Genomic DNA, 25,704 nt, shown 5'->3' with positions numbered 1-25,704 from the left:
AGAATTGAGGTAAAGACATTTGTTCGTGAAAGCTTGTGTATGTTTAAAACAACAAAATGACTTTTTTCACTAATGAAAATAACTATCTATTATGTATGTTCTATATTTTGTACGATTTATTAAATTCAGTATATATGGGAGCAGTTCTGACTAAATGTTTCAAAGATATTCATGAGGTGGAAAATGCATTTGATAAAAGAATATGAAAAAAACTAAACAAGCACAAATGTTTTTGCAATGATTTATTTCACATTACAGACAGTAATTGCAATGAAAATGTTATCTGTTAAAGATACGATCATTTTCTGTATCCAACTACATGTTTGTACTAATAGTAACTCTCTAGTCTCTAGTTTAAAAAACTTGCTTGTCGTAGCATTATTCAGTGACTGCTCCGTCCTATATTATTTGCGCTCAGAAACATATTTATAATGAAGATCTCCAACGTCATTCTGGGAAACCTTGATCCAGCCATCTTTTTTCATATGGTACACTGAAAAGAGTAAAAAACAAAGGTTTTCACCATGCATGTGTATGAGAAGACCGGCAAAACAAATGATAATGTTGTCCGTGCTTAAAAGAGCCTTGTAAAAGCCAGTCTCATGAAACATGTATAAATTGTGCGCCAAATAAAAACGAAAACTTGTGTAAATTGCATGAAACATAGAATTTGGCGTATATATGACACGCACGTGTTTGGCAGGCATATAATACGCAGTTTTCACATGCAAACGATACATAATTTATTGGCGAGCATATGACGCGCAGTCTTTGCGTACATCTAATACGCATCTAGCCACCCCACAACTTATCCTACCCATCGTGTAACACAAACACACCAAAGTCCATTTTATCGTATCTGTACCACGAGTTTTACGTTTTTTATTTGGCACACATTCATGAGATCGGGTAGGTTTAAACACTGTGTGAGAAGCTACTTACTGTTGACCACCCCTCCAGAGTAGGCATCACGGTGTGTGGCATGATAAATGGCTCTCTCTGCCAAGTCGTAAGCCTCAGGTACACTCAGATCCCACCTGTGCCCTGTGTCCATCACACCATAGGCATAGTTACACCCTGAGCCTGTGGAGAACATGTCTCCTGCTAACCTGGTGCCACTGCTGCTCACGTAATACAGACCTGGGCCCTAGAAAAACACAAATGTAGGCCAAGGCATAACACGAATTACTGGAAAGCACTATAAATGGTGGTTTAAGTAGGCTTATCATTACCAGATTGCCCTATTTTGTTTGAATAAATGGATGATGCCCAGGCAACAATTTTGAAGGTTAACCCCAAAATGAAAAATCTCATACTCATACATAACTCATTTCTTTCTTCTGTTGCACACAAACTAAGATATGTTGAAAAATGTGGTTAACCAAACAGTTGTGGGTATCCATTGACTTCCATTGCATGGAGAAAACACTTAAAATCTAAAAGATAGCAGTTTTGAGACTGGGAGGTGAAACTGGTGCTTGAACTTAAAAAATAACAATGGCTCTTACTCTCTCGTCCCAGCCACAAACCATAGTGCCCATGGAGAGGCCCATGCCACGATATTCAGCCACCATGTTGGCTAGGAGCTTGGATGCTGCGGCCACACTGATCCGTGTCTTGTTTCTGAGCTTGTAAATCCTTCACAAAATAGAGCAACAACATATGATTATTTTTCAGTAATTTGAAAATAATTTTAAAAAAGCATACTCCCTTAAACTTTAACAAACTAAAGAAGAATAGTCTCTTTAAATGTACCTGCACTCCTTAGCCAGTCTTCTCTCCCAGTAAACACAGTCTGCGGCATTGCCAGACATTGTCCCAAGGAGATAAGGGTTGATCTCAATTACCTTGTTGAATGTTTTTGCGCCTGAAATGAAATATATATGAAGAGTTATTTCAACAGCAGGTTAGATAGATGAAATTGCTCGTAAACTAGCATTCAGCTTTAAAAGCCCACTTATGTAAGACCCCGCAGATGCTCTTGAGTCCACAGCCACCATCACTCCATGCTGGAACTTGAAAGCTAAGGTGGTGGTGCCATGGAGGAATTCAATTTTGATGTCCGTATCTCCCTCTGCGAGTGGCGCGAGAAACTGCTCCGGCTGTGGAGATTAAAAGTGAGAAAGATAGGAAACATAGCGTAAACGTCCCAATACGGATCCATTTTCGTTCTAATTCTAACTCGTACTAAGCTAGATGGCTTTGTTCAATCGGGCCAGGCGTGGAAAATACAAAGCAACGCGGATGTAGCGCTAGTCAACTTACGTCTACTCCAGTCGGAACGGCCAGTTCGTTTGCGTTCAGTCCGAACGTGTAATGACTCGGAGCGCAGGTGTTCGGCTCGGATTGCCAAGCTCGAGAAGAAAAACATGATTGCTTCAGCTCAGGTGACAAGCATACGTCCATAAGCGCCATAGTTGAACGTGAATAGCTAACGACGTATAGTCTGCCACAACATGAAACAGATTAAAAATGAAAGTGATACCTAACTTTATTGAGGGGGGATGGGTGCGTCTTCAATCGAAAACTCGTTTGTTTGTCCATTTAAAAAAAACATGAATTTAACCAGATCTTGTTTTAGTAAGAAATCTACATTTCACCCCTCGCCTTTTTATTCTTATATATCAATAAAAGACAAAATGTTCGCATAAACTCTAAAACCAGTAAGCAGTTTAGAGCAAATGCATTGTCTTTTAAAACATTCATTTGCGAGCAGGATTCATTGTTTGACTTTAAATTATGTAGAACTGAAATGAAGATATCATTAAATGAAATCAGGGATTTCTAGTAGAATATTTCAGTAAAAACGCCGCCTTGATGACATCATCAGTAACTACGTAGTTTTGCCTCCAAAAGGTTTAAACTAGGAAGAGTGGCTTCCTTGAATGGAGGAAGATTGGGTTTTTCCATGAATTAAAATCATCTCAACCGTGTAGGTTTCTAAGACGGAGAAACACATCGATAGCATCATGGAGATCAGAAATAAAGAGTCCCATTCAAAACGGATGAATCACAATTTATTTGAAATTGTAGGTATCATGTGACAGCATCTAGTTTCATATTCTCTCCTATTTGTGGACACTTGCAGAGGTTGATGTGTTAATGGTTTTAAAATGAAGTAGCACAGAAAGCAATCATTATGAGGTTTCCATGCTTTGAACACGCTCTTCGATCAACTCCATTTCCAAGCGCTGAACTTTTTCTTTCAGTATTGCTGTTGTTCCTGGCTTGTATTTGTAATGTCCCTCCCTGTAGGGAAAACAATGACCAATTGAGCAAGCATTCATGAAATTCTTACATTTTAGCCGCTACAAAGGCATACGAACACCCACCTTTTCCCAGTGAGTGCTGACTCCTGATACGGTCTTATGTAATCAACACCATTTCTTGTAATGACACACAAGTCAATGTTGTGACCTGAACCCAAATCATTCATTATACCGGCATAGATGGCATCCCGAACCAGATGTTTGGCAGACTCCAGCTAAAAAGGTTGTGGTATTATACAATTAACACTGAACGTACATTGCTTACACTGAAGAAACACCAACCATCCAATATGCTGATATAAATTTGATCCCGTACTTACATCCATGTCTGATTTAAAGCCGTCTTCTAAGATTCCCATGGCTGGTAGATTTCCAGATCCTGCATTAAAACATTTGTGAGCATGAGGATGAATTCATTTGAATTAACATCCTGTCAATCAAGTTCAAATTAGTAAAAAGCTCACCCATAGCAAGAAATGGCACCTTGTCCATATCACCATAAGGTCCAATATCATAGAGGTGACCTCCTGTGCAATCCACCCCACCCAGCAGCAGGTTAGCTCCAATCTGGCCATGGTATCTGAGGAAAAAGGATTTATGGTGGAATTTAGTATTTTGGCATTTTTTGCATGTACAGTTTAAAGTTGTTTTTTTTTCCACTTTCCACTTTTGTCTGTTTAATGCAGAATGCTTCATGCATTACATGAATGCAATTTGATAAAATGCAGTCATATCTGTGAATAAAACATTCTCCAGTCTGTGCAGCATGACCCAAATTGACACGGCAGACAGATATATTTTATGCAAGCCTAAATAATCGTTGTTACTGCAACTAATAATTGAATTGATTTAGTGTGTGTGCTGAATGGGCAACTCTCTATTCCTCCACTTCTTCCTTGAGTAGGTTTAAATATGTTAAGTAGTCTTGTATGCAGCATAGCAGCCTGGTCTCATGTTTATACGTAGTTATGAATACATAACATTTGGAAGCATTAAACATACATTTTTTTGTATGTTTTTACTAATGCTAAAACAATTTAGACGTTTTTCAAAGTTTAAAATGTACTAATCGCTATATATTTTTTTAGTTTTCAAAAATTTGAAATATTTAGGTATCTTTTTTATAATTAAGATATTTGTATCAGTGCATTTATATCGTTTTGTCAACAAGCGATTTAGATTTTTAGACCCCTTAACCTAAACCTACCCATTTCATATGTAAAAAGATATAAAATGCAATTAACCAATAATATGCAAGAAAACAACAATTTTCATAACAACATAGCATATTATTATAGTCTTTACCAGAAACTGCAACGAATGCAGAAGAGAGTCAACGATTGTTCGAGTATCCTGCCATAAAACTTGATGTGATCAAATACAGGTGCGTGCTATTGCAGCACAAATGTCAGCAGTGTAAAAACATTTATTATAACAGTCACACAGTATTCAAATTGGGATCTGTGATATTTTTCAGCATTTTCATTCCGCTGCATTTATTTGTACAAAATACAGGTCTCAAAAATATATAGAATCGTCACTGGTATCGTTATCACAATAAATACATAAAATAATTGTGATAAATGTTTAGGCCATATAGCTCATCCCTAGTCAGGATCACTATTGTCAAAATTATAGACACTTAGCATACTGTTTGGACGTAGTGCATACTGCAAAAACTCCCCGCCCATCCATGCAACCTGTCATGAATGAGCAGGAGAGCAGCAATAAGAACAGAACAAAGCAGATATCATTAATGTACTTAATATATTTAAGCGTAACACATTTTTTAAGATAAAGGAGTCCGATTCAACAAGGACTATCAGAAAGCCAAGTCTTGACTGTGGCGACAGGAGGAGCTGGGGAAGGAGGAGGGTAATTTTGCTCCTGATCAAGCAAACAGCTTCTGAATAATATTCAGTAGAGCTTATTTATATAGGACAACATTGATAGGTGTGGTATTCCTATAGATAGATGAGATCAGCTGTGATCAACTGATGTAAGCTTGACTCACATGACCTGTGAGAACTAACGCTCTACACTTCATTTATACTTGCAATAATTATATCTTTGCTCTGTCTTATTCCCCACAACAACATACTCCATCCATACATCACACATTCGTGCACTCATAAAAAGTTGCTTATAACATTACATATTAGTGTCTGTCAGAACATTATATTATGTGCAGTAGAATTACACTCTATGTATGAATATCTAAATACTAATGAGATCTTTTGTTGAAGACACAAAAATGTAAATGTGGCCGTACCGAAAGAGAGTATCCTGAAGGACGCTGACTGCCATGATGACGCGGGGGTTGCGCCCACTGTTCATTGAGAAGATGGTGAGATTGGAGGAGATTAGTTCAGTAACTTTCTGTGTGTCTGCTGCTGTCCCTGCACCACAGCAACTGTGAATGGAGAGCGGTCAGACAAACAAAGAAAATGAAAGCCTTTAACACATTATCATTTGTGATGTGTTAAAATGTGAGAATCTGAGAATATCTTGCAGTTCTTCATGCGTTTTAATGGTAAACGTTGTGAATTTTTATTTGCTTAAACTTACTAAATGTTAGGAGCCAGGAAGTGAATCTTGGCACACATCTTGTCAGCTACCACTTCACTGGATGTGGCACGAGTATCTGCACCAAGAACCACTCCATCCTGCAAAACAAAGGCCAGGTGAAGTAAGGTCCTGCGTAAATGAATGATCCAGTGTCATTAGGTCAAGTTTATTTTACCTTAAACACAACTCCAGCAATAGTTGTTCCAGTTTTAGTCGCCTTTGGCTTCTTCCCTTTCACCAAGCTGTCAAACTTTGTATTTCTGCATAAAGAACTCAGATGTGTCATTTAACAGGAGCCAGGGAATTTATATTTAATAAATGTCTTTCCTGATATATTGACTGATTTAACTTTCTGTCTTTCATGATTTTCTTTCATTCCCTTATGTTTATAGAAGTTATTTGAACAACTATGGGCCAGTTGTGCACAATTTATATGTACCAAACACGTGGTGGCATTATGACTATAACTGAATATTGCCCTTTATATGTCTTCAGGCCACTGATATTTCCAAATATGTGAGGTTTGATAAAGATTGGACATCGCAAGTTAGTGTAAAACAAGTTTTCTCTTGCCAGCTGGTGACGCTATGACTATAACTGAATATTGGCCATCGCATGTGTTCAGGCCAGGACCCTTATCAAACGTGTGATGTTTGGGGCAGATCAGACATTTTATGGCTTCAATTCCCATGGCGAGACATTGAATCTTGGGAAGCTGCCACACCAACTGGCGAAAACTCAAGATCTTCGCAATGTCATTTCACCAAGGCCTTAAGATTAGACCGACGAAATAAAATGTCATTAAATCTCTATTGGTGTGTTAAATGTGTGTACCAATTTCCATAAATGTACGTGAAACACAACGCCTAGAAAGTACAACTATGTCTGCAAGAGGTCTGTGAAAGATCTTTTGATCTGGAAAGCATCCGCTGTCTACATAAGTCAGGCAGACGTCTTACAGATTTACATGCATTCTAAATCATGAACATCTTATAGACATATAATAGATGTCTATTTGACATTAACTTTTGAAAGTAAATAGGCGGTGCTGTCCAGCCATTTTGCCATACCCACTTTTGAAACCTATTTCATATGGAAATTTTCGCCACTTTTGCATTGTGTCCAAAGTTTCGTGACTTTTCGAGGCCCAATGCAATTAACTTTGGAAAAGAATAATAATAACAATAAACACACCTCGCGCCTCGGTGCTCGGGCCCTAACAAGGACATAAAGTGTTGACATCAATCGAGCAGTGTACGCCGATCCATCGCTAACAGCGACCTATCACTTTCACACTCACCTGGCGTCGCTAAAAACGACGCGTTTCGGAGTAATTTTTACCTTGACGTGTTTTCGAAGCAGAATCCAGGCTCCGGAGTCTTCAGGATGTTTGAATACATGGCGAATAAATGCGAAAGGCTCCGGTAGATTCAGTAAATTGGACGCATGAGGTTTAGAAAAAGGAGACAAACGAAGAAGAGGCGGCAGCTTAGAAAGTGAAACTATGGACGGACCAACCAGTTCACAGAATGATTGTTTCCGCTCTCCGTGAAGATTACCGGCCGTGTGCGTTGAGCTAAAGGCTATAAGTGCATTTACGTACAAAGATTAGCGAAATAGTTAGGTTTTCGGATAGAGGCGCGAGCTTCGAGAAACATGGACAGGTTTTCTTCAGACGGTCATGTGAAAGGAGTCAGTCTCGGGGTGAGAACGTTTTCCTCAAATTTTAGATTCCCTCTGATGATGGCGCTAGACAAAGCGACGAACAACGATAACAACGCTGGCATCTTTGCGTTTTCTTTGACAGACTACAATATTAGCGGTGAAGTTCGCTGGAGGAGTTATTATTGGCTCAGATTCGCGAGCATCGATGGGTGGGTAAGTTGAGAGTTCATGTGTCACTGGAAGGTGAGGCATCCCATGATTCCACCGCAATATGACAGAAGATTGTGCCTTGCATTGGAAGAAGAATCGTGCACAACAAACAAATGCTGTTAAAACACTGACAGATATGTATTTATCTGTTAGTTTGTTTCATGGACAATGAACAGCTTAATTCATCTGCAGCAGCAGAGCAGAAAGAAATGGAGCACATTACAACATTCATTAACTGTAACATATAGCAATATATTTCTTACATAATGTTATATTACAGTACTTTATATTACAGTACAGGCCTACATACTAATAGTGGTAACAATACTTGGATAATAATTGGGTAGTAACTCTGATCCTACCCTTAACCCATGTAGTTACCCTATACTACCCAGTGAGTACATTATAAGCAGACTACATGTACAGGTCATGTAAAACAGCATGCAAGTTACACTAAAAAAGAAAATGCATCTAAACTAGATATGAAATATATAAGTAAAACATACATGTATGAAACAAAACAAAAGTTCACTGACCCGTATTAATATTGTCAAATCATGTTTATTTATATAGTGCTTTATACATTATAGATAGTTTCAAAGCAGCTTTACAGCAATGATTCAGAGATGCAAATAAAAATCAATTCTACTGTAATGCAAGCAGTATTTTAATGCTCTAAAAAGACATTAGCACCATTGTTCAGGTAAAATCAGTTCATTGTTGATTGCCGCTATTAATGTGACGGATGACGGATTATTAAATTATTAAACGGCATATTCTGTTTTTTTCCAGGTCTTATGTTTCATCAAAGGTTATTAACAAGCTAGTTCAAGTCCATGACAAAATATTTTGCTGCATGTCAGGATCGCTTGCGGACGCTCAAGCCATCACACGTGCAGCTAAATTCCAGCTCGCTTTCCACAGGTGACTCCAAAACCACTTTCAAATGTGGTTGATTTATATTTTCCCAAGTAAAAAGTCAATAATCGATTCCCACTTTTTGTTCAAATATGCCACTCCTAGTCGCCACCTAAAATGAAAAGCAAAGCCTTTTTCTACAGTTAAATAGAGATCTTTTTCCTCCAGTATTCAGATGGACGAGCCTCCTCTGGTGATGGCAGCAGCCTCTATAATGCAGGAGCTGTGCTATCAGCACAAAGAGGAGCTCTCAGCTGGTTTCATCACTGCAGGCTGGGACAGGAAAAAAGGACCGCAGGTATAGGACCACTTCTTTTCCCATATCATTCTTATATTCACATTTTAAAAGGCTAAATTACACATCATGATAGTTATTTGATAGATAACTATTTGAGCATCCACAATACAGCTGATAGCGTTCTGTCTCTTATATACTTGTGCTGTAGTTTTGTCGTCTGTTATGGTCATAGTTGTGGTATGGACTCACTATTCTTTATAATTTAGATCAAACTGTGTTTTTATGTACACTGTAAAAAAACTGTAAAAAATATGGTAACAGTGTTTTTGGTTTTACAGTTTTACAGTTAAATACCGTAATTTCATTAACTGATATTAAAGTACTGATCTGTTTTGTACCTTTGAAATACACTGATAACCCCCAAAAGCAGGTGGTGATGAGAAAGTCACATGATGAACCAAAGCCCATCAGAAGCAGCTTTTAAATACAAACACTTAGAAGGTGCTCAGTGTCATTCACACACACACTAAACACCATCACAGTGAGACTCATTAAACTGAAATATGCAATAGACATGAAATGAACAACATTAGATTATCAAATATAACTGATACTAAAAACTAAGAAACATTTTAAAGAGAAAACATACAGGGAATTCTGGGAAAGTCAATTACACCACAACTAAATTGTCACATTTATAACGACTACTTAATGCACAAAATGTGTAAAAGCTCTGCTTCCATTTTTACAACACTGTTGTGTAAGTGTGTCCCGTTGGATAATATAAGTTCAACTTACTTACAGTCTTCAAGCCTGCTTATACGCTTCGGCCAGAAATAAAGTGCAGAGTGTGGGACAGGCTCTAAAGCGTCTGTCTCTTGTGGTACTGATGCAGTAGATGTCATTCTCTTTAGGTGTACTCTGTGTCTTTGGGGGGGATGCTTGTGAGTCAGCCCTTCACTATCGGCGGGTCAGGAAGCACGTATATATACGGTTACGTGGACGCTAAGTACAGGCCAGGAATGACCAGAGACGAGTGTCAGACCTTTGCTGCCAATGGTTTGTAGTTTGCCTGCTCTTCTGCATACAATTCAAACTATACGCTGACTGCCTCCAAATACATTAATAATTAAACGTTTAGTTGTTTTTGACTATGTGTTTTTGAAATGTGTTTTTATCTCCACCCTTTTTTTAGCGCTGGCTTTGGCTATGGGAAGAGACAATGTAAGTGGGGGTGTTGCCCACTTGGCTGTCATCTCAGAAAGAGGTGTTGAGCATGTTGTCATCCCAGGAAACAAGTTACCGAAATTTCACGATAAATAGACTGCCGTTATCAACATCAATGGGGTCCTTTATGTTTGATGAAGATGGTGTTGAACAAGCAATAAAAGTTCTGATTACAAACTATTTTTGGCTTCGTAATATCTGTATTGTCTGTATGAATGAAAAAACTCAGTCACTCAATAATAACAATAATCACAGTACAGGTTTTTGTGACAGTGTGTAGCTAATTCATCCCTCATTAATTCAGCATCGACTTGAATGCATGAAATTAAATATTTTGAGTTCTCCTACTAAGATTTTCGAATTACATTGAAAAATTACTGTGCAATAAACTGTAGACACTGTTAACTTTTATGAATATTAGTAATAACAGAAGAAAAGTCTTCAGAGGTGAGTAGCCAAAATAATAAAAGCACTTTAAGCAGAAAAGGCATAAATAAAAGCATACACAAGCACACATTTAGGGTTTCTGTGTTTTATTTCATATACATACTGATTTTATACTGTTCATTTTATACTCCAACACAACCTTATCCTCTAAAGACAACCAATATAAAAAATAAAATAGATTTTAAAAACACACTTGCTATTTTCCTCATTTGGGACCAAAACAAGGTCAAAGGTTTTACTGTCTTATTGGGATTTTCCACACAATACACAATGAAAAAAAATATTGAAATTCATTACCTTTTTATTTTTTTAAGTGTAAAGTATTTTTTATATTTTACAGTTAAGAGCATGACATGAGCATAATTCATGAATATGACGCAGGACAGAGTATTGAGATGTTTAGGTGGTTAGGTTTACTGTAGATGTAGGGTAATAGACGAGTTTTTGCTGAATGTGCCGTGTCTCTCGTTGTCCCGTGTTGTTTTCAGGTGAGGACATGAAGGAGGACTCGGATCAGCCGCGGTGCCTCATGGGCAACTCGAAAGCGAAACAGTAGCGCGTCCTCTTTCTTCCTCTTCATTAAAACACCAAAATACTGTGTTTTTCACCGAACGTCGTATTTACTCGTAAAACACTTGTTAAAAATGCAGGAAGGCGGTGAACATGGCAGCACAAGTGGTCTCAAAATGGGAGTAAGTGTTCGGCTTTTTGATTTTACGTAGAACTAAACGACGTGACGAGATGCTTTATTAGAATACACGTTTTTTTGGGATTCAGTCTATCGTGAGTGCTTTTCATTTCAGACAACCATTATTGCGGTTGAGTTCAACGGTGGCGTCGTGGTGGGCTCGGATTCAAGAGTTTCTGCGGGGTGAGTGCGTGTTGCGTTATAAGACGGGGTCGGGAAAGACTGGGGTTTAGTCCCACGACTTTCTTTGCACGTTTACAGCAAATCCTGAGGGAAAAACACGCAATACATACGTCTACGGTTGCGCGAACAGTACAGTGTTTGCAACGCCGAGGTGATAGGTTCGATTCCTGAGTTTAAACGCAGTGTAAGTTTCTTTGTGCAATAAACGAAATGTGTACTTGTCATATTATCCTGTCATTAAGTGGTGTATTGTAGACTGAACTGTAAAACAGGTACCAATGTGTGTGTGTGTGTGTATAAATATTCTATCTTAACAAGTTTTTGTTTTGGTTCTAAAACTTTTTGCTGAAAGGTTTTGCCACATTTTGTTTTCAGGGCGTCTGTGGTAAACCGAGTGATGAACAAACTCTCCCCTTCATGACAAGATTTACTGTGCTTTGTCTGGATCAGCAGCGGATGCTCAAACCATTGCTGAGATAGTCAACTACCAATTAGATGTTCACAGGTATTTTAATACAATAAATCAATATTACAGTGTTTGAATGTATCAAGAGGTTAATATTGGGTAACGTAAACTTTGGCCTGGTAGTTCATGGCATTAAAGGAATGGTTCACCCAAAAATGAAAATAACGGCATATTTTTCTCACCCCCAAGCCATCCTGAAATGCATTTCACAACATCCAGTAAATTTTCTAAATGTATAATGAATGAACTGGTTGCTTTAATGTTCTCTTTATGGTTAGCATTGAGGTGGATGAGGATCCGCTGGTGTGTTCAGCAGCTACTCTGGTCAAGAACATTTCTTACAAGTATAAAGAGGAACTCTCAGCTCACCTCATTGTTGCTGGATGGGACAGGAGGGCAGGTGGACAGGTATCTGCAACTAAAGTGTTTGTGTGTAAAGTTACTGACTGTAGTAATGTCTCATGAAGACCTGAACTGAAGTGGAGACAATGCGGTGTTCAGATGAATGAAAACACATTTTAATATGATATACTGTATAATTCTGTGTTAATCGTCTGTTATTGGCATTCTGGGCTCTGATTCCTTTCTGCCTTCCCAGGTCTATGCAACTCTTAATGGGCTATTAACCAGACAGCCGTTTGCTGTGGGTGGCTCTGGAAGTTTCTACATCTATGGCTTTGTGGATGCTGAATACAGATCAGACATGACCAGACAGGAGTGCCAAGAGTTTGTGATCAACAGTGCGTTGTAGCATAATAAACACTTAGTCTTTCTGTCTGTTGTCTAAAATGCATGTTTTCCAATCGATAAAGATCATTCATGGGTGCTAAAACTCTTTTGGTATTTGGTATTTCAATGTCAGTGTGTGGTGCAAAACAATTATGTTTGTCTTGAGATGCATTACAGTACCTATTTATGTATCTGTTCTAATTTACGATGTGCTTTGTACTTCAAGGTCTGTCGCTGGCAATGAGCCGAGATGGATCCAGTGGAGGTGTGGCCTACGTCGTTACCATCGACAGTGAAGGCGTGGATGAGAAATGCATTCTGGGAAACCAGCTTCCTACATTCTTTGACCCAAATGTATAATCATTCCTTTCCGTGTGCTTTATAAATAAAAAGGTTCTTTCATTCTTCTTGTGCAGTGTGTACCTTTAATATTTTAGAACCTTTGCCGCACCTTGTGAAAACCAGCAGATAATAAAAATTGTTTTAAGGAAAAAACACACTGGCATATTGCAATGTAAAAAGTGGGTCATGAAAAATAAATACAGGTGAATATTCACTTGAGAAGTATATGGCTCGTATTGATTTGATACACATACAGTCAAACCAGAATTTATTAGGACCACTTCAGCATTTCTCACACTATCACCGTTTATTCTTTATAGGTTAGAAAATGTTAATAAAACACTACAAGAACTCAAGAGTTAAAGTGTATGAAAACAAATACATCTTAAAAATGTCAGATAACTTTGAAAGAATGCTATGTAACAAAACAAATAAAAACAATTTTTGCTACTAAATTTACATTTTACTGGAAATTTATTCCATAAAGAATTTTGAGTTTAACATGCCAAAGTTTACTATTTTCCCATCCTCATTTACATAAATGAATTATAGTGTACTGTACCAACTAAAAATATCAAAAACTATAAAAATAATAAATTTGGGTACTTTTTTATGCTTCTGAGTTCATTCACAGATGTGAAACAATACAGAAACAAATTCTATTTCATTGGGAATACGCTGCCATTTATTATAGCATTGTATACAAGAGTAAAATGTTAGCAAAAACATGAAACTCTTTATTGTTTGCCTTCCTCCTCAGCTTCTTCCTCTTCAGTGAAGAGCCTTTCTATCAGTTTATAGTAATTTCCTTTCTTGTCCATCAGTTCCTGGTGCGTCCCCTGCTCCACAACCTCCCCTTTGTCAATCACAACAATCAGGTCGGCCTTTTCAATTGTCTTTAGCCTATGTGCAATCACCAGCAAGGTCTGGTTGGGGCGGCGGGACAGAGTATCCTGAACCTAATATTGGAAAAGCAATGCATGCAACAAATGTTGACAGCAAACCTATAGAGATATTGCATCATAGAAAATACTTTGTACTAATTGCTTCTTATTTAGTAATATTAAACGGAGAAAGGGCATCAAAAATAGTACCATGCGTTCGCTCTCCATGTCCAGGCTGCTGGTGACCTCGTCCAGTATGAGGACCTGAGGCTGTCTGATCAGAGCTCTGGCGATAGCAATGCGCTGCTTCTGACCCCCAGAGAGGAGACAACCACGCTCTCCCACATCTAGAGCACGTCAAACACATGCAAATAAATGTGTCTCATACCGAACAGTCTTATTTACTACACCCAAATTGTACCGTATGTAATTTAAATGAAAGATGAATCTTCATGTGTACCTGTGTCGTATTTTTTTTCTAGTTGGCTGATGAAGTCGTGGGCATTGGCTTCTCTGGCTGCATTCTCCACCATTTTCTGATCACAGTTGGTCAAACCGTAAGCTATGTTGTCCCGGATGGTGCCAGAAAAAAGCACAGGGTCCTGGCCTACCATAGCCACCTATGAAAGAGGAGCAAGAACATTTTAATTAACCACCATCCACTTCTTTCCATTCTGTGGAAAAGGAAAGATACAGCTTTTATGATGCACACAAGTTGATTGAACAAGTAGTTTTGAGAATTTCATTTTTGATCTGAAAAACGCACCAAAGCAACTGAGAAAAACTGTATAATATTGATCTGTGCTACAATTTATAGGCCTATTCTCAAGCCATGATTGACTGGTGTTAAGTAAAAAGTAAAGAGATTGGTTGTAGTAACAAGTATCACTTTTTGATACTGAAAAGGACTTCCTGTTCGATGTTTGTGTGCTGCGTAGAGCATTGTGCATTGCCTTTGTTTTTAAATTGTTTTATGAAATTGAAGGCAGAAGGCTTGTTTGGTTTTGCAGATTTGGTGTGTGCTTCTGCTGTTTGAGTGTTAACCTTTAGAAACTGTGTGACTAGTGGAGGTTTTGGGTGTAAGCAGTTTAAAAAAACGTAAATTCATAGCTGTACAGTTTGCTTTTTTATATGCTATGCTTTTGATTTACTAAGAATCCAACGCATGTGCACAATTATGGGGTGCTACTGACATGAAACCAGCATTATTTGAGCATGCAGTCAAATGTGTTTCATGCTTTGAATCAAACTTACCTTCTGGTGCCAGTATTTGTGCTGGTAGCTCTGCAGTGGTTGTCCGTCTAACAGAATGTGTCCCTGCTGAGGCTGGTAAAACCCCTCCAGCAGACTCACACAGGTGCTCTTCCCTCCTCCGGACATCCCCACCAGAGCCGTCATCTGACCCGGCTTCAGCTCCAGAGAGAAGTTCTGAACACATTCAGTCAAACACGTCAAGAAAGCCACGTACAGCACGAGGTATAATCCTGTAGTCTATTGTACCTTGAGGGCTGGTTGATCAGGTCGAGTTGGGTAGAAGAAGGTGAGGTTGTTGAAGTGCACTTGTCCAGCCAGGCTTTCAGGGTGAAGACTTCCATCCATGCTCACTAGAGGCTTTCTGTCCAGGTACTGGAAGACCTTCGCGGCAGCACCCACAGAGTTCAGCATGTCAGAGTACATGTAGACAAGTGTCTGGGGAAAACAGATTTCAACAAGTGAACACCAAAAATAGTGCTAATATAGGGAGATTAACTACTACAGTGGAAGCATGTTTTCTCTGATTCGTCTCGTGCTAAAACATTTGAATGAATTCATCCGGACAGTGAAGATGGCAAAAAGAATGTCGTGCCTATTCAAACCCTCTCAGATTTTCAAGTCAAATGGATTTTCAGTGCAGCTTTCAAAGGACACAAATAATATTTTTAGATTTACAAAGAAAATAGTGGCCCAAAGCAATTCTCTTTTATTGCTTATAGGCTATATGTATATCTCTGAAAGCTGAATAAATGAGTGATGTATGATTGTTAGGATATAAGGGTTGAGTTTTTGTATATGGGTGGTTGGGAAAATCAGTCCAAAATGTTATTTTGGAATACTAAGAATTTTTTATGAAATTGACAATTCTTTAAAGGACTGCAGTGAACAACAACAAATTTACAAAAAAACCCCACAAAAACATTTGTTAAAAATTTCACTCTTAGGTCTACATTAATAATGCATCTATCTGCATCAAATCATAATTTAAAATACAGTACAGTATTGGATCTGGAAACATTGCAGTCATTTTTATCATGAAGTGAGCTATTATAAATAATAATGGTTCATTTATTTTGGGCTGCTTTTTTTCACAAAAAACTTAACAATTCTGCTGTTTTCTATACATGAAAACGCTGGGCAATCACTTGCAGTTCAGTTCAGTTTCATTTAGTTTGGTTCACCGTAGAAATTTATATTGCACCATGCACTGGACCATTGTAAAGGAACTGGGGTCATGCTACTATTTATTACATGCCACCAAAAACACTAGGTGTGAATTAGAAGAGAATGAGTCCAAACCCTGATGTACGTCCCAAGGTCCCCCTGATAGAGGATGAAGGACACAAGGTTGCCGGTACTCATGTGTCCTGATCTGATGAGCTGACGGCCGTAGTACAACATCAGAAACTGCATTCCTAATGACATTATCTGTAGGAATAGATATCATGCATTGAAATAAGTACATCATTACTGTAAATTTGGCATGCACTTTTGGACCAATTCTCACTATTAACAAGTTTTGTGTTATCTTTTGTACTGTATGTTGATTATTTGCACTGATGTAGTGTGTATTAAAATTTATACTGTAATTTAATCCTACTGCAAAACAGACCTACCCGTCGCACTAACAGGTAGACTGCTCTCACTGTATCTCTACGAGTCTTCAGGTTGTGAGTGTCCGTCAACCGGTCGTCATAGCGACAGGCTTCACCGAGCTCCGTGTGGAAGCTGCGTACGGTCCTCACCCCGGCAACCGCTTCTCCTGCCGTCTCATTGGCTCTGGCCACCGAGTCCTGGACTTCTTTTGATAATTTCTGCACAGCAAGAGAGTTTTGGTTCAGAGTAAATGTACAAAAGAGAACTGGAGCAAGGTTTCGGAAATTGTGCAAGTGAGAAATACTGTAATTGCAAATACTGTAAATGCAGTAAAAACATTTCACATCTGTATTACATCGCTGTGTTTAAGTCTGCTTCGATTAGTTGACCTGACCTCATAGTGTGTGTTGTAAATCTTTTGAGTGATGGCGATCAGCGGGGCTTCGATGAACGTGACCAGAGTGAGCTTCCAGGACAGACTGAGCATCAGATAGAGGATGCCAACGCTCTTTATCAAGCTGCGCAGGAGGATGTTCACGTTCATCGCCACTGATTGACTCATGAGCTTGGTGTCGACAGCCAGACGTGACGTCAAGTCCCCTGACAAGAGGAAAAAAAGACATGAGAAAGTGCAATTAAATCACTGATATCACAGAGGATGTTTGCATTTGCGAATGGCATATGCATAAAAGCTGCTAAATAGTCCCACCTGTCTTTTTATCCTCAAAAAATCCTATCTCCTGTTTGACCAAAGCATTAAAGAGCATGAGGCGAACCCTCTTGTTCAGACTTGAAAGAGTGCACATGAAGAGACCTCCACGCAACCCAGAGGACAAGGAGCTATGGACAAGGAGAACATTTATGCATATTTTTCCGTTTGGTAGGGCATTAGCCATGTATGTTTCTGAAGCAATCATTAAGCTAAAAAATTACTTAAGACATTCAGTACCTGCCCAGTGAGAGGAGACCCATAAGAAAGATGGCTGACATGAAGCTGTTTGGTTGGTACTCTTCTCCCAGGATGTCTATGACCTTTCCCGTGTAAAATGGGATGAACATGTCACCTTTAAAATACAAGAAAAAAGATTCAAATATTAATTAACTTAATGCTGAAAGGTCTGTTTACAAACACCGTAAAAATAATCGTGATTTTAACATTAAAGAACTGTGAAAATGCTACAGTTAAGGTAAAATACAGTTTCTGGACGTATAAAAATATTGTAATTTAAAGTGAAAATGGTGTAATTAGACGTTTTCAGAATTCCCTGCGTGGCATTTCAAATGTTATGTATTTTCTTTATCAGTGCCTTATCAGTTACGCCTTTAAGCTTGCATATTACATTTAATGTTGTTAAATTATAGTTATATTATATTTCAGTTTCACCTGTGCCACCATAATGGTTTAGTTAGTGTTTGTTTATGCGCATTTTTTACAGTAAATATTACAGATGTTTTTTTTACAGTAAGAACTACCATCTCTTTTTCCACTCACAGATCACCGCCAGAGACAGGAACACGAAGGCTCCGCTCAGCAGCGCCGCGTCGGGTCTGGAGTACCGGATCACCCGCATGAAGAGCGCCCGGTTCTTCTGCTTCTTCTCCGCGCTCTCTGACCCTTCAGCGGCCCCGCTTTGAGCGCCTGGAAAACTCACTTCCCAGAACAAACAGGCTATAAGTGTGGCGGCTGTAGAGATAAGAGTTTTTCCAGGAGAAGACAGAGAGCCGCTCCAGTTCTCGGGCGGTGTGTTGATGAGCAGCGACAGCCCGCTTTCATACACCGGACACATCAGACACGACACCGCCACACCGCGCCGCACGACCGCCTCGCTCCAGCTACCGAGCAGAACCCACCGGAGAAAGAGCCACTTCACCCCAGACACGAGCCAGAGCTGAGCCAGGAGAAATACACCGCTGCTGGTCTTCAGAAAGGCGGGCGTGCTGTAAAATAACACGCTGCTGATCGCCACATCCACCAGCAGCGCTTTTACATGTCGCATCTTCAACTCCATCGTGCGATGTTTATTTGTTTCTAAAATAAGACAAAAAATAAAGGAAGAAATCGCGTCTTTATCGGAGACGACAAGCTGTAGCCCATGTTAGTCGCTTTGGAAATTTCTGAGACGGTTTCGGTTTCATTTTGGCTGAGGGGGAATACCTCGAGTCAACTCTTCGGGGGAATATTTTCCAGTATTATTATTACAGTATATAATATATGAGTATATTATTCCCATAATCAAAACTCATCACAAGTCTGATATATAGAAGATGCACAGAGTCCTTCGTGGAAAAACAAACACACACGACGCTTAAATAATGCAGTAAACATTCATTATACAACAGAAGATGTAATATAAACTTTTTTTTATAATAACAACTATATAAAAACATGATTATTTAAGCAAAATGCTTTCAATTCTATTTCCTGTACAATTAACAGCATTTTACTGTAAAATCATCCTCTCAAATGTATGCGAGCAGGTTTTGTGTCATATGCACATTAAAACTGTGTATTACATGCGCGTCTAACAGTCTAGGTCTTTTGGAGGTGCCCCCATTTTAAAGTTAAACCTAACATCATAAATAGTTACTTAAAATGTTTAACAGAGCCAATGAAAATAGCCAAAAAGCCATTTCTTTCATCTTTACATCGTATTCTAGTAGCCTAAAAACAACACATGACCTTCTTACATTTTAGTTTATTTGATTGAAAGATTTTGCTTAATCATCCTCTGGAAATACTCCCTCAGCTGAAAGATTGAAAATTAGCGGTGTGATATTAATCTATTGTGCTGTCATTATGCCATTTATTTTTACAATGCTTGTTTCTTCGAGGTATTCTTAAAGGCATATGTTGTGTGAGGGCCTTTCGCATGAGATGGTGATTAAAACAACCATCGTGACATCCGGTCATCAGAACATCACTAATAATGTAATCCACTGCAATCTTAATTTAAAGCAACAAAGAAATAGTTTGAAAATGCAGCATACAAATGTAAATATTCTTCAAAACAATTTGTGTGATATTGTCATTTAAGGTAAATACATTTTTCAGGTGGAAGTTATGACAGCAGAGTCATTTACCAATCATGTTACTCAACAGACGGTTGCTAGGCAGAATTCACTGCAGCAGGTTGGTTTATTTAGATGGGAGCCTTTCACACTAGGAGTGAAAAACAAAGCCTGTGTGGACAAGAGATACATTGAAGAACTCTATCTGCTTTTGATACATACAGTTAATTAAGTTAAATATCTTCTTTAAACAGTATTTTGAGTACTAAGGAAAACCGCTTATAGTTCTTACTGTTTTTGTACTGTTTTTCTACTGTTGAGCCGATTCAATGTTTAATATAATAAAATAACAGTCAACAGACATACAATACACAATTATCAAAGTTCAATATGGCCATGCCTCCATGACAAATAATTAAGGTTTCAAAAATTGTTTAAAACACAATTTCTGAAACCTTGCTTCATTTTCTGAAACCATTAAACACAAAATCTTAAAGAACTATTTACAAAACCTCTGACTCCTCTCGTAAAAAGGAAACTTTGCCTCAAAACAGTTTTAACTGAGGTTTAAATAAGGTCAGGCTTAGAAAATCAGAAAAACTGTAACAGGAGGTTTCAGTGGTGCCCAAAATACCCCAAAACTCTATTCTATAAGCCAAGACGTTCAGTATTAGTTGTGTATGTTTCAAAGCTCAGACTTCATCTGAAGAACACAAGTATTGTTATACCAAAACTTCAACATAAACAACATCCCATAAACCTTGGGTTTCCATAAAAATTCCCTTGTATCTAGTATTCATAAAGACAAACAACCCTTGAAACTGGACAGTCATGAGACTGATTATGATTAAATAGAATAATAAAAATGATTAAATAATAAATGATTTAATTTTGAATAAATGAATGAAGAAAAAGTGATTGAATAAATAGATATAAAAGAAAGACAGTAAAACACAACACAAATGTATGGTTGGTCTCTTGAAGAAAACATACACAGGCTACATCTGAGGATGCTCAGATCCTTCAAATAACTATGAAAGTTTTCTTTTAGCAATTGTCTTTGGTGAAAAATCTAAGCATTCTCAACAAAAGAAATGTTATGTGTGAAAAATATGTCTTATTACGTTTTTCATCCGTAAATTTGGGATTTTATAAACACAAATTATAGGCCTGTCACGGATCAGCCAGCTCCTCCACCAGCCGTGGCTTGACATGTGACTGTAGAAGAAGCAGCCTGTCCTCCAACAAAAAACAACCCTATACAAGAACCTTATACAACCCTTTTAAATTAAGCACCCTCGAGTCTGCGTAAAAATAATGAGTGTTGTGTTGCGTCAGTTGTCATGAAATGACGGATAACTGTCATTACCACTCAAAATGCATGTTTTGTTTAAATGCAGTGTGTGGACTGTAAGTAAAATTATACTGTATTTACATCTTTTGAGCATGTGCAATCGTGATTTTCAAGCCCACACTCACGTGACGTCTCATTGCTTCCCTGATATCACACACACATTTAGAAGACATCTATTTGACATCTGCAAGACGTATTATTTAGGTTGTTTGCTCATCTGCAATCCGTCTGATGGACGTCTCCTTTTAAATGTCAAATAGGCTACTATTAGATATCTTTATGATTTAGAATATATGCTTTCCAGATCAAGAGATCTTTTAACAGACATCTTGCAGACGTATGTGTAATATCTGGGTACAGACTGAGCTACGAGAATTACGACACGAATAAATGAGTACAAAACAAAGCAAATGTATGTGCTTTGATGGGTCACGCAAACGACATACAGACGTTCAGCTTGAGGAATAGCAGCAGTGAATGTGAGTGTGCTGATGACGTCTTCACCATCACATCCACACTGGTGATATCCTCATTTGGTCCCATCAGGGTCCAGCTCACAGCCGACCATCACCAGATCAGTTTTTAACAGTGGCTAGTGAGGACTAAGTCTCCAAGCAGCTTCAGAGCTCTATCAGCTCTAGACTAGAGTCTGGTTAATATTCACTAGAGAACTAAGAGCTAGCAGGTTGGTGATCTATTGACAGATGCCAGAGATGGTGCTAAACCATTCAAAGACTTTAAAACCAATTAGAGCCCTTTAAAAAAGTCCTCACACACTTTAACCAGTGTAAACACAAATACAAAACATCACTTTTGCTCTAAACCAAACGTTGCCCTAAGACGTTGTACACAAGCTCTCAAACACACAGATATGTAACATATTTGACAGTTACCGTACTGAAATGCAGAAGGTTTTTTATATATGCCATGTTTCCATTTCAAAAGTACAGATGTACACTGTTAAAAAATATTCATCTACGGTATAAAACTGGAAGTTGTGGTTACTGGAATTTGACCGTAGAAAACACGGTAACAACTGGTAAGTTCAATTTACAGTTAAATACTGTTATTTCCTTAACTGATATGTTAATATTGTTGAGACTATTTCACTCAAACGGCTCTTTACCAGGAAGGATCAACTCAAAGCGAAATAAAACACAAGACAAGTTCTTGGATTTTTAGCTTGCAAGGACTGCGCTGTCGGTTGCAAGCGGGAGAGAAGCAGGTTTCTCCTTTACCTCCCTTTTGCCTCTAGACGGATCCCAGTCCGCCCGAGGCCGAGGGGGTCGGGCAGGCCTTTGCCTCCCTGCCTGCCCCTGCCTCCGTTTCCCTACTTTTGCCTCCGAAGCTCAGATCGCAAGTCACTTTATTTATAGAGGAAAGGACAGAGCAAGATAAGTAAAAGCAACAGGCAAAAACAAAGACTTCAGACATGTTCGTCACATAAGTTATGACTAGTCACATATCTTTTTGTGCGTCAGAATCTTCATTCCCTCAGATTCCCTGGCGCCCATACCAGTCTAAGATACTATATAGGGGCCATGTCATGTCATGACCTAGAACAAGACGTGTTATACCAGATGGAAGCTGAAACTGAAGGGTCAAAGTTGCAAAATGTCAATACATAACCCTAACAAAATATATCAACATATTAAAGTACTGAGATCTGTTTTATAATACACTGCTAACCCCCAAAAGCAGGTGGTGATGAGAAAGTCACATGATGAGCCAAAGCCCATCACAAGCAGCTTTACAGTAACATATACAGAAGGTGCTCAGTGTCCACTCTCAGGATTCGTCTGTTTTCCCACTGAAGGCTGATGAGATATGACTTTTGAGTTACAGGGAACCGCTTGTCATTGGCTGATCTGTATTCTCTTCATTAATAAATAAAAGGCAAGATTCTCTTGAACAATTCATGCAAATCTATAAATGTTCTAATGACTAGAGTTTTTAAGAAACAGTTTACCAAACATGACTCAAGTGTCAAAGCAGGGAGGTTTTTAAATGTACATTTTATGAATTAGTGGTTTTAATACTATGAATGGAAAGTCATTGATTCCAGCTAAATACATGTACTTGAATTAAAATATATATCTACTTATGAATCACGCAGCAAGCAGCTATTTTAGTTTTGAAGTAAGAAAAATACTTGTAATTTTTTAAAGGCTGTATGAGGTAGAAATAGTTTTAACTTAAGAGCTGCATCTGAAAAAGTAAATGAATAATTTCTGATAAAATATAGATACTGCTTGTAAGAGAGTAAGTATCTGAAAAGAGAGACATTCACTGTTTGGACTTTTTTGTGAGGTTTATTTATTTTTAAAGAATCCAAATAATATTACAATGTTTTGAAGGTAACCAATATACAAAAATAATCCTGTAATTTAATTTATTAACCTCAAATAAAGAAAGATAGGCTGTAAAGTACAGGTCATGTAAAGTTTAACATTACAAGAATCAATATTATTTTATAGTACACTTATCTTCTTATCTAGATTATATCTAACCAAAAGAATTAAGAAAACAGACAGAAAAAGCCCCATAATCCCGCATAAAAAAATAAAATAAGATTCCTACATATTGTTTCATTTTATTGATGTAATAGCTTAATTTAACAATTCATCCAAAAAGTTATTGTAAGTTTTGCAGCAGATACAGACTTTGCTCTCATTCCCCAGATTTATTTAGATTCTATCAAGATGAACATAAAGATGAAACAAAAACTTTACTTTCCAGATGTGATTAATATAAAACCATAATATAGATCAACCCTCCACTGAAGTATATGATGAGTGTGTGTGTGTGTCTGTATCTGTGTGTGTGCCTGTGTGTGTGTGTTCCTGTGTGTGTGTTCCTGTGTGTGTGTTTCTGTGTGTGTGTGTGTGTGTCTGTATCTGTGTGTGTGTTCCTGTGTGTGTGTGTGTGTATCTGTGTGTGTTTCTGTGTGTGTGTGTGTGTGTTTGTGTGTGTGTGTGTGTGTCTGTATCTGTGTGTGTTTCTGTATCTGTGTGTGTGTTTGTTTCTGTGTGTTTCTGTGTGTGTGTGTGTGTGTGTGTGTGTGTGTGTGTTTGTTGTAAGCAAGATGGACAGCAGGACAAGCATCTTCTTTTAACTTCATCTCTTGCACTCATCTGGTCTCCTAAAATAATAGAAATAACATTTGATTATGTTCAGGTGACTGGAACAGATGCACTTATGATTAATAATAATAATAATAATAATAATAATAATAATAATAATAATAATTCACTAACATCTTCAAGCTTTTTGATCTGAACGAGTGGAGCTGTTAGATCCATCATCAGACGCTAAAACAGAAAACACACCTCAATCATCATGATAGTATTTTGACTCACTAGTTAATTTTTACATTATCAACATATTTCTATTAACCATATAAAGAATGGCAGAGTATATTTGTTATTAATTCATATCAAACAGAGTAAAAAAAAAAACTTACCAACAGGTTTGAAGCCTAAAAACAGAGAAGAAACATTAGAACATAAATGTGTAGAAGATGTTATTAATAGTGATGATGATAATAATGTAATAAAGTGATAATAATATCTGAGTCTCTCACCTTTCTTTTTCTGATAAACCATGAACCCAGCGACACCAAGAATCACCAGAAGAAGAAGAGCAGCGACGACACCAACAATCAACCCGATGGGAACAGAACCTGAAGAACCGGATCAGGAGAAAACATCGCTTATTAATCTTCCTGAGCATCTGAGAAACATTTCTGAGATTGAAGACACGTCTCTCACCGGAGTTAGTTCTGATCTTGTCTCCTTTCAGGACGCTTCTGATGGTTCTGCTCTTGTGCTCCACGACACATTCATACTCGTTCTTCTGCCACTCCTCAGGTTTAACGTTGAGGGTGCTGGTCTTCTGGAAAGAGCCGTCTTCATTGAGAAGAAGTTCTCCCAGATCCACATCTTCATCAACATCTTGTTTGTTCTTCTGCCAGGAGATAGAAACCTCTCTGGGATAAAAACCTGTAGCGTGACACGAGACCGGAGACGAAGGAGACTTCTGCAGAAGAAGACACACCTGAGACTGAGAGAGAGAGAGAGAGAGAGAGAGAGAGAGAGAGAGAGAGAGAGAGAGAGAGAGAGAGAGAGACAGAGAGAGAGACAGAGAGAGACAGAGAGAGACAGAGAGAGAGAGAGAGAGAGAGAGATAGAGAGACAGAGAGAGAGAGAGAGAGAGACAGAGAGAGAGAGAGAGAGAGAGAGAGAGAGACAGAGAGACAGAGAGAGAGAGACAGAGAGAGAGAGAGAGAGAGAGAGAGAGAGAGAGAGAGAGAGACAGAGAGAGAGAGAGAGAGAGAGAGAGAGAGAGAGAGAGAGAGAGAGAGAGAGAGAGAGAGAGAGAGAGAGAGAGAGAGAGAGAGAGAGAGAGAGAGAGAGAGAGAGAGAGAGAGAGAGAGAGAGAGAGAGAGAGAGAGAGAGAGAGAGAGAGAGAGAGAGAGAGAGAGAGAGAGAGAGAGAGAGAGAGAGAGAGAGAGAGAGAGAGAGAGAGAGAGAGAGAGAGACAGAGAGACAGAGAGAGAGAGAGAGAGAGAGAGAGAGAGAGAGAGAGAGAGAGAGAGAGAGAGAGAGAGAGAGAGAGAGAGAGAGAGAGAGAGAGAGAGAGAGAGAGAGAGAGAGAG

General features: G+C 38.4%; 6 protein-coding genes across 6 annotated transcripts in view; 2 read left to right on the top strand and 4 right to left on the bottom strand.

The window, feature by feature from the left end:
• Nucleotides 1-227: 227 nt before the first annotated feature.
• psmb8a (proteasome 20S subunit beta 8A) lies at nucleotides 228-2,478 on the bottom strand. The gene is made up of 6 exons (XM_043233053.1): nucleotides 2,266-2,478; nucleotides 1,958-2,102; nucleotides 1,756-1,867; nucleotides 1,509-1,638; nucleotides 943-1,147; nucleotides 228-493 (listed from the first exon to the last, which is right to left on the bottom strand). Exons 1-6 carry the CDS (start codon nucleotides 2,413-2,415, stop codon nucleotides 405-407), a joined length of 831 nt encoding a protein of 276 aa, XP_043088988.1. The 5' UTR covers nucleotides 2,416-2,478; the 3' UTR covers nucleotides 228-404.
• A 517-nt stretch (nucleotides 2,479-2,995) lies between these two features.
• On the bottom strand, nucleotides 2,996-7,318 carry psmb13a (proteasome 20S subunit beta 13a). Its single transcript, XM_043233054.1, has 8 exons — nucleotides 7,179-7,318; nucleotides 6,013-6,097; nucleotides 5,838-5,935; nucleotides 5,542-5,682; nucleotides 3,734-3,849; nucleotides 3,590-3,648; nucleotides 3,333-3,484; nucleotides 2,996-3,249 (listed from the first exon to the last, which is right to left on the bottom strand). The coding sequence occupies exons 1-8, from the start codon at nucleotides 7,235-7,237 to the stop codon at nucleotides 3,138-3,140; spliced, it is 822 nt and encodes a 273-aa protein (XP_043088989.1). The 5' UTR covers nucleotides 7,238-7,318; the 3' UTR covers nucleotides 2,996-3,137.
• An 80-nt stretch (nucleotides 7,319-7,398) lies between these two features.
• On the top strand, nucleotides 7,399-10,275 carry psmb12 (proteasome 20S subunit beta 12). Its single transcript, XM_043233055.1, has 6 exons — nucleotides 7,399-7,541; nucleotides 7,645-7,715; nucleotides 8,505-8,636; nucleotides 8,799-8,928; nucleotides 9,783-9,927; nucleotides 10,064-10,275. The coding sequence occupies exons 1-6, from the start codon at nucleotides 7,494-7,496 to the stop codon at nucleotides 10,189-10,191; spliced, it is 654 nt and encodes a 217-aa protein (XP_043088990.1). The 5' UTR covers nucleotides 7,399-7,493; the 3' UTR covers nucleotides 10,192-10,275.
• A 755-nt stretch (nucleotides 10,276-11,030) lies between these two features.
• Nucleotides 11,031-13,015, top strand: psmb9a (proteasome 20S subunit beta 9a). The gene is given in 7 exon segments (XM_043233056.1): nucleotides 11,031-11,234; nucleotides 11,346-11,413; nucleotides 11,789-11,818; nucleotides 11,820-11,918; nucleotides 12,158-12,287; nucleotides 12,478-12,619; nucleotides 12,835-13,015. Coding segments are annotated over 7 exon segments (651 nt in total). The 5' UTR covers nucleotides 11,031-11,186; the 3' UTR covers nucleotides 12,969-13,015.
• A 186-nt stretch (nucleotides 13,016-13,201) lies between these two features.
• LOC122335236 (antigen peptide transporter 2-like) lies at nucleotides 13,202-18,825 on the bottom strand. Its single transcript, XM_043233051.1, has 11 exons — nucleotides 18,177-18,825; nucleotides 17,634-17,748; nucleotides 17,394-17,524; nucleotides 17,079-17,284; nucleotides 16,705-16,902; nucleotides 16,388-16,516; nucleotides 15,335-15,523; nucleotides 15,089-15,262; nucleotides 14,295-14,454; nucleotides 14,045-14,181; nucleotides 13,202-13,909 (listed from the first exon to the last, which is right to left on the bottom strand). The coding sequence occupies exons 1-11, from the start codon at nucleotides 18,691-18,693 to the stop codon at nucleotides 13,688-13,690; spliced, it is 2,178 nt and encodes a 725-aa protein (XP_043088986.1). The 5' UTR covers nucleotides 18,694-18,825; the 3' UTR covers nucleotides 13,202-13,687.
• Nucleotides 18,826-24,041: 5,216 nt separating this feature from the next.
• The window catches only part of LOC122335225 (H-2 class I histocompatibility antigen, Q9 alpha chain-like), a 16,914-nt gene continuing 15,251 nt past the window's right edge, over nucleotides 24,042-25,704 (bottom strand). Inside the window, 5 exon segments of the mRNA XM_043233039.1 lie at nucleotides 24,042-24,189; nucleotides 24,305-24,358; nucleotides 24,511-24,525; nucleotides 24,631-24,729; nucleotides 24,818-25,109. Coding sequence (XP_043088974.1) covers nucleotides 24,309-24,358; nucleotides 24,511-24,525; nucleotides 24,631-24,729; nucleotides 24,818-25,109 — 456 coding nt within the window. The 3' untranslated portion in view covers nucleotides 24,042-24,189; nucleotides 24,305-24,308.

Source organism: Puntigrus tetrazona, unplaced genomic scaffold (genome assembly GCF_018831695.1).
Source record: "Puntigrus tetrazona isolate hp1 unplaced genomic scaffold, ASM1883169v1 S000000746, whole genome shotgun sequence".
Taxonomy (NCBI): domain Eukaryota; kingdom Metazoa; phylum Chordata; class Actinopteri; order Cypriniformes; family Cyprinidae; genus Puntigrus; species Puntigrus tetrazona.
The sequence above is the reverse complement of the archived record's forward strand: the minus strand, read 5'-3'. Positions and strand labels throughout refer to the sequence as shown.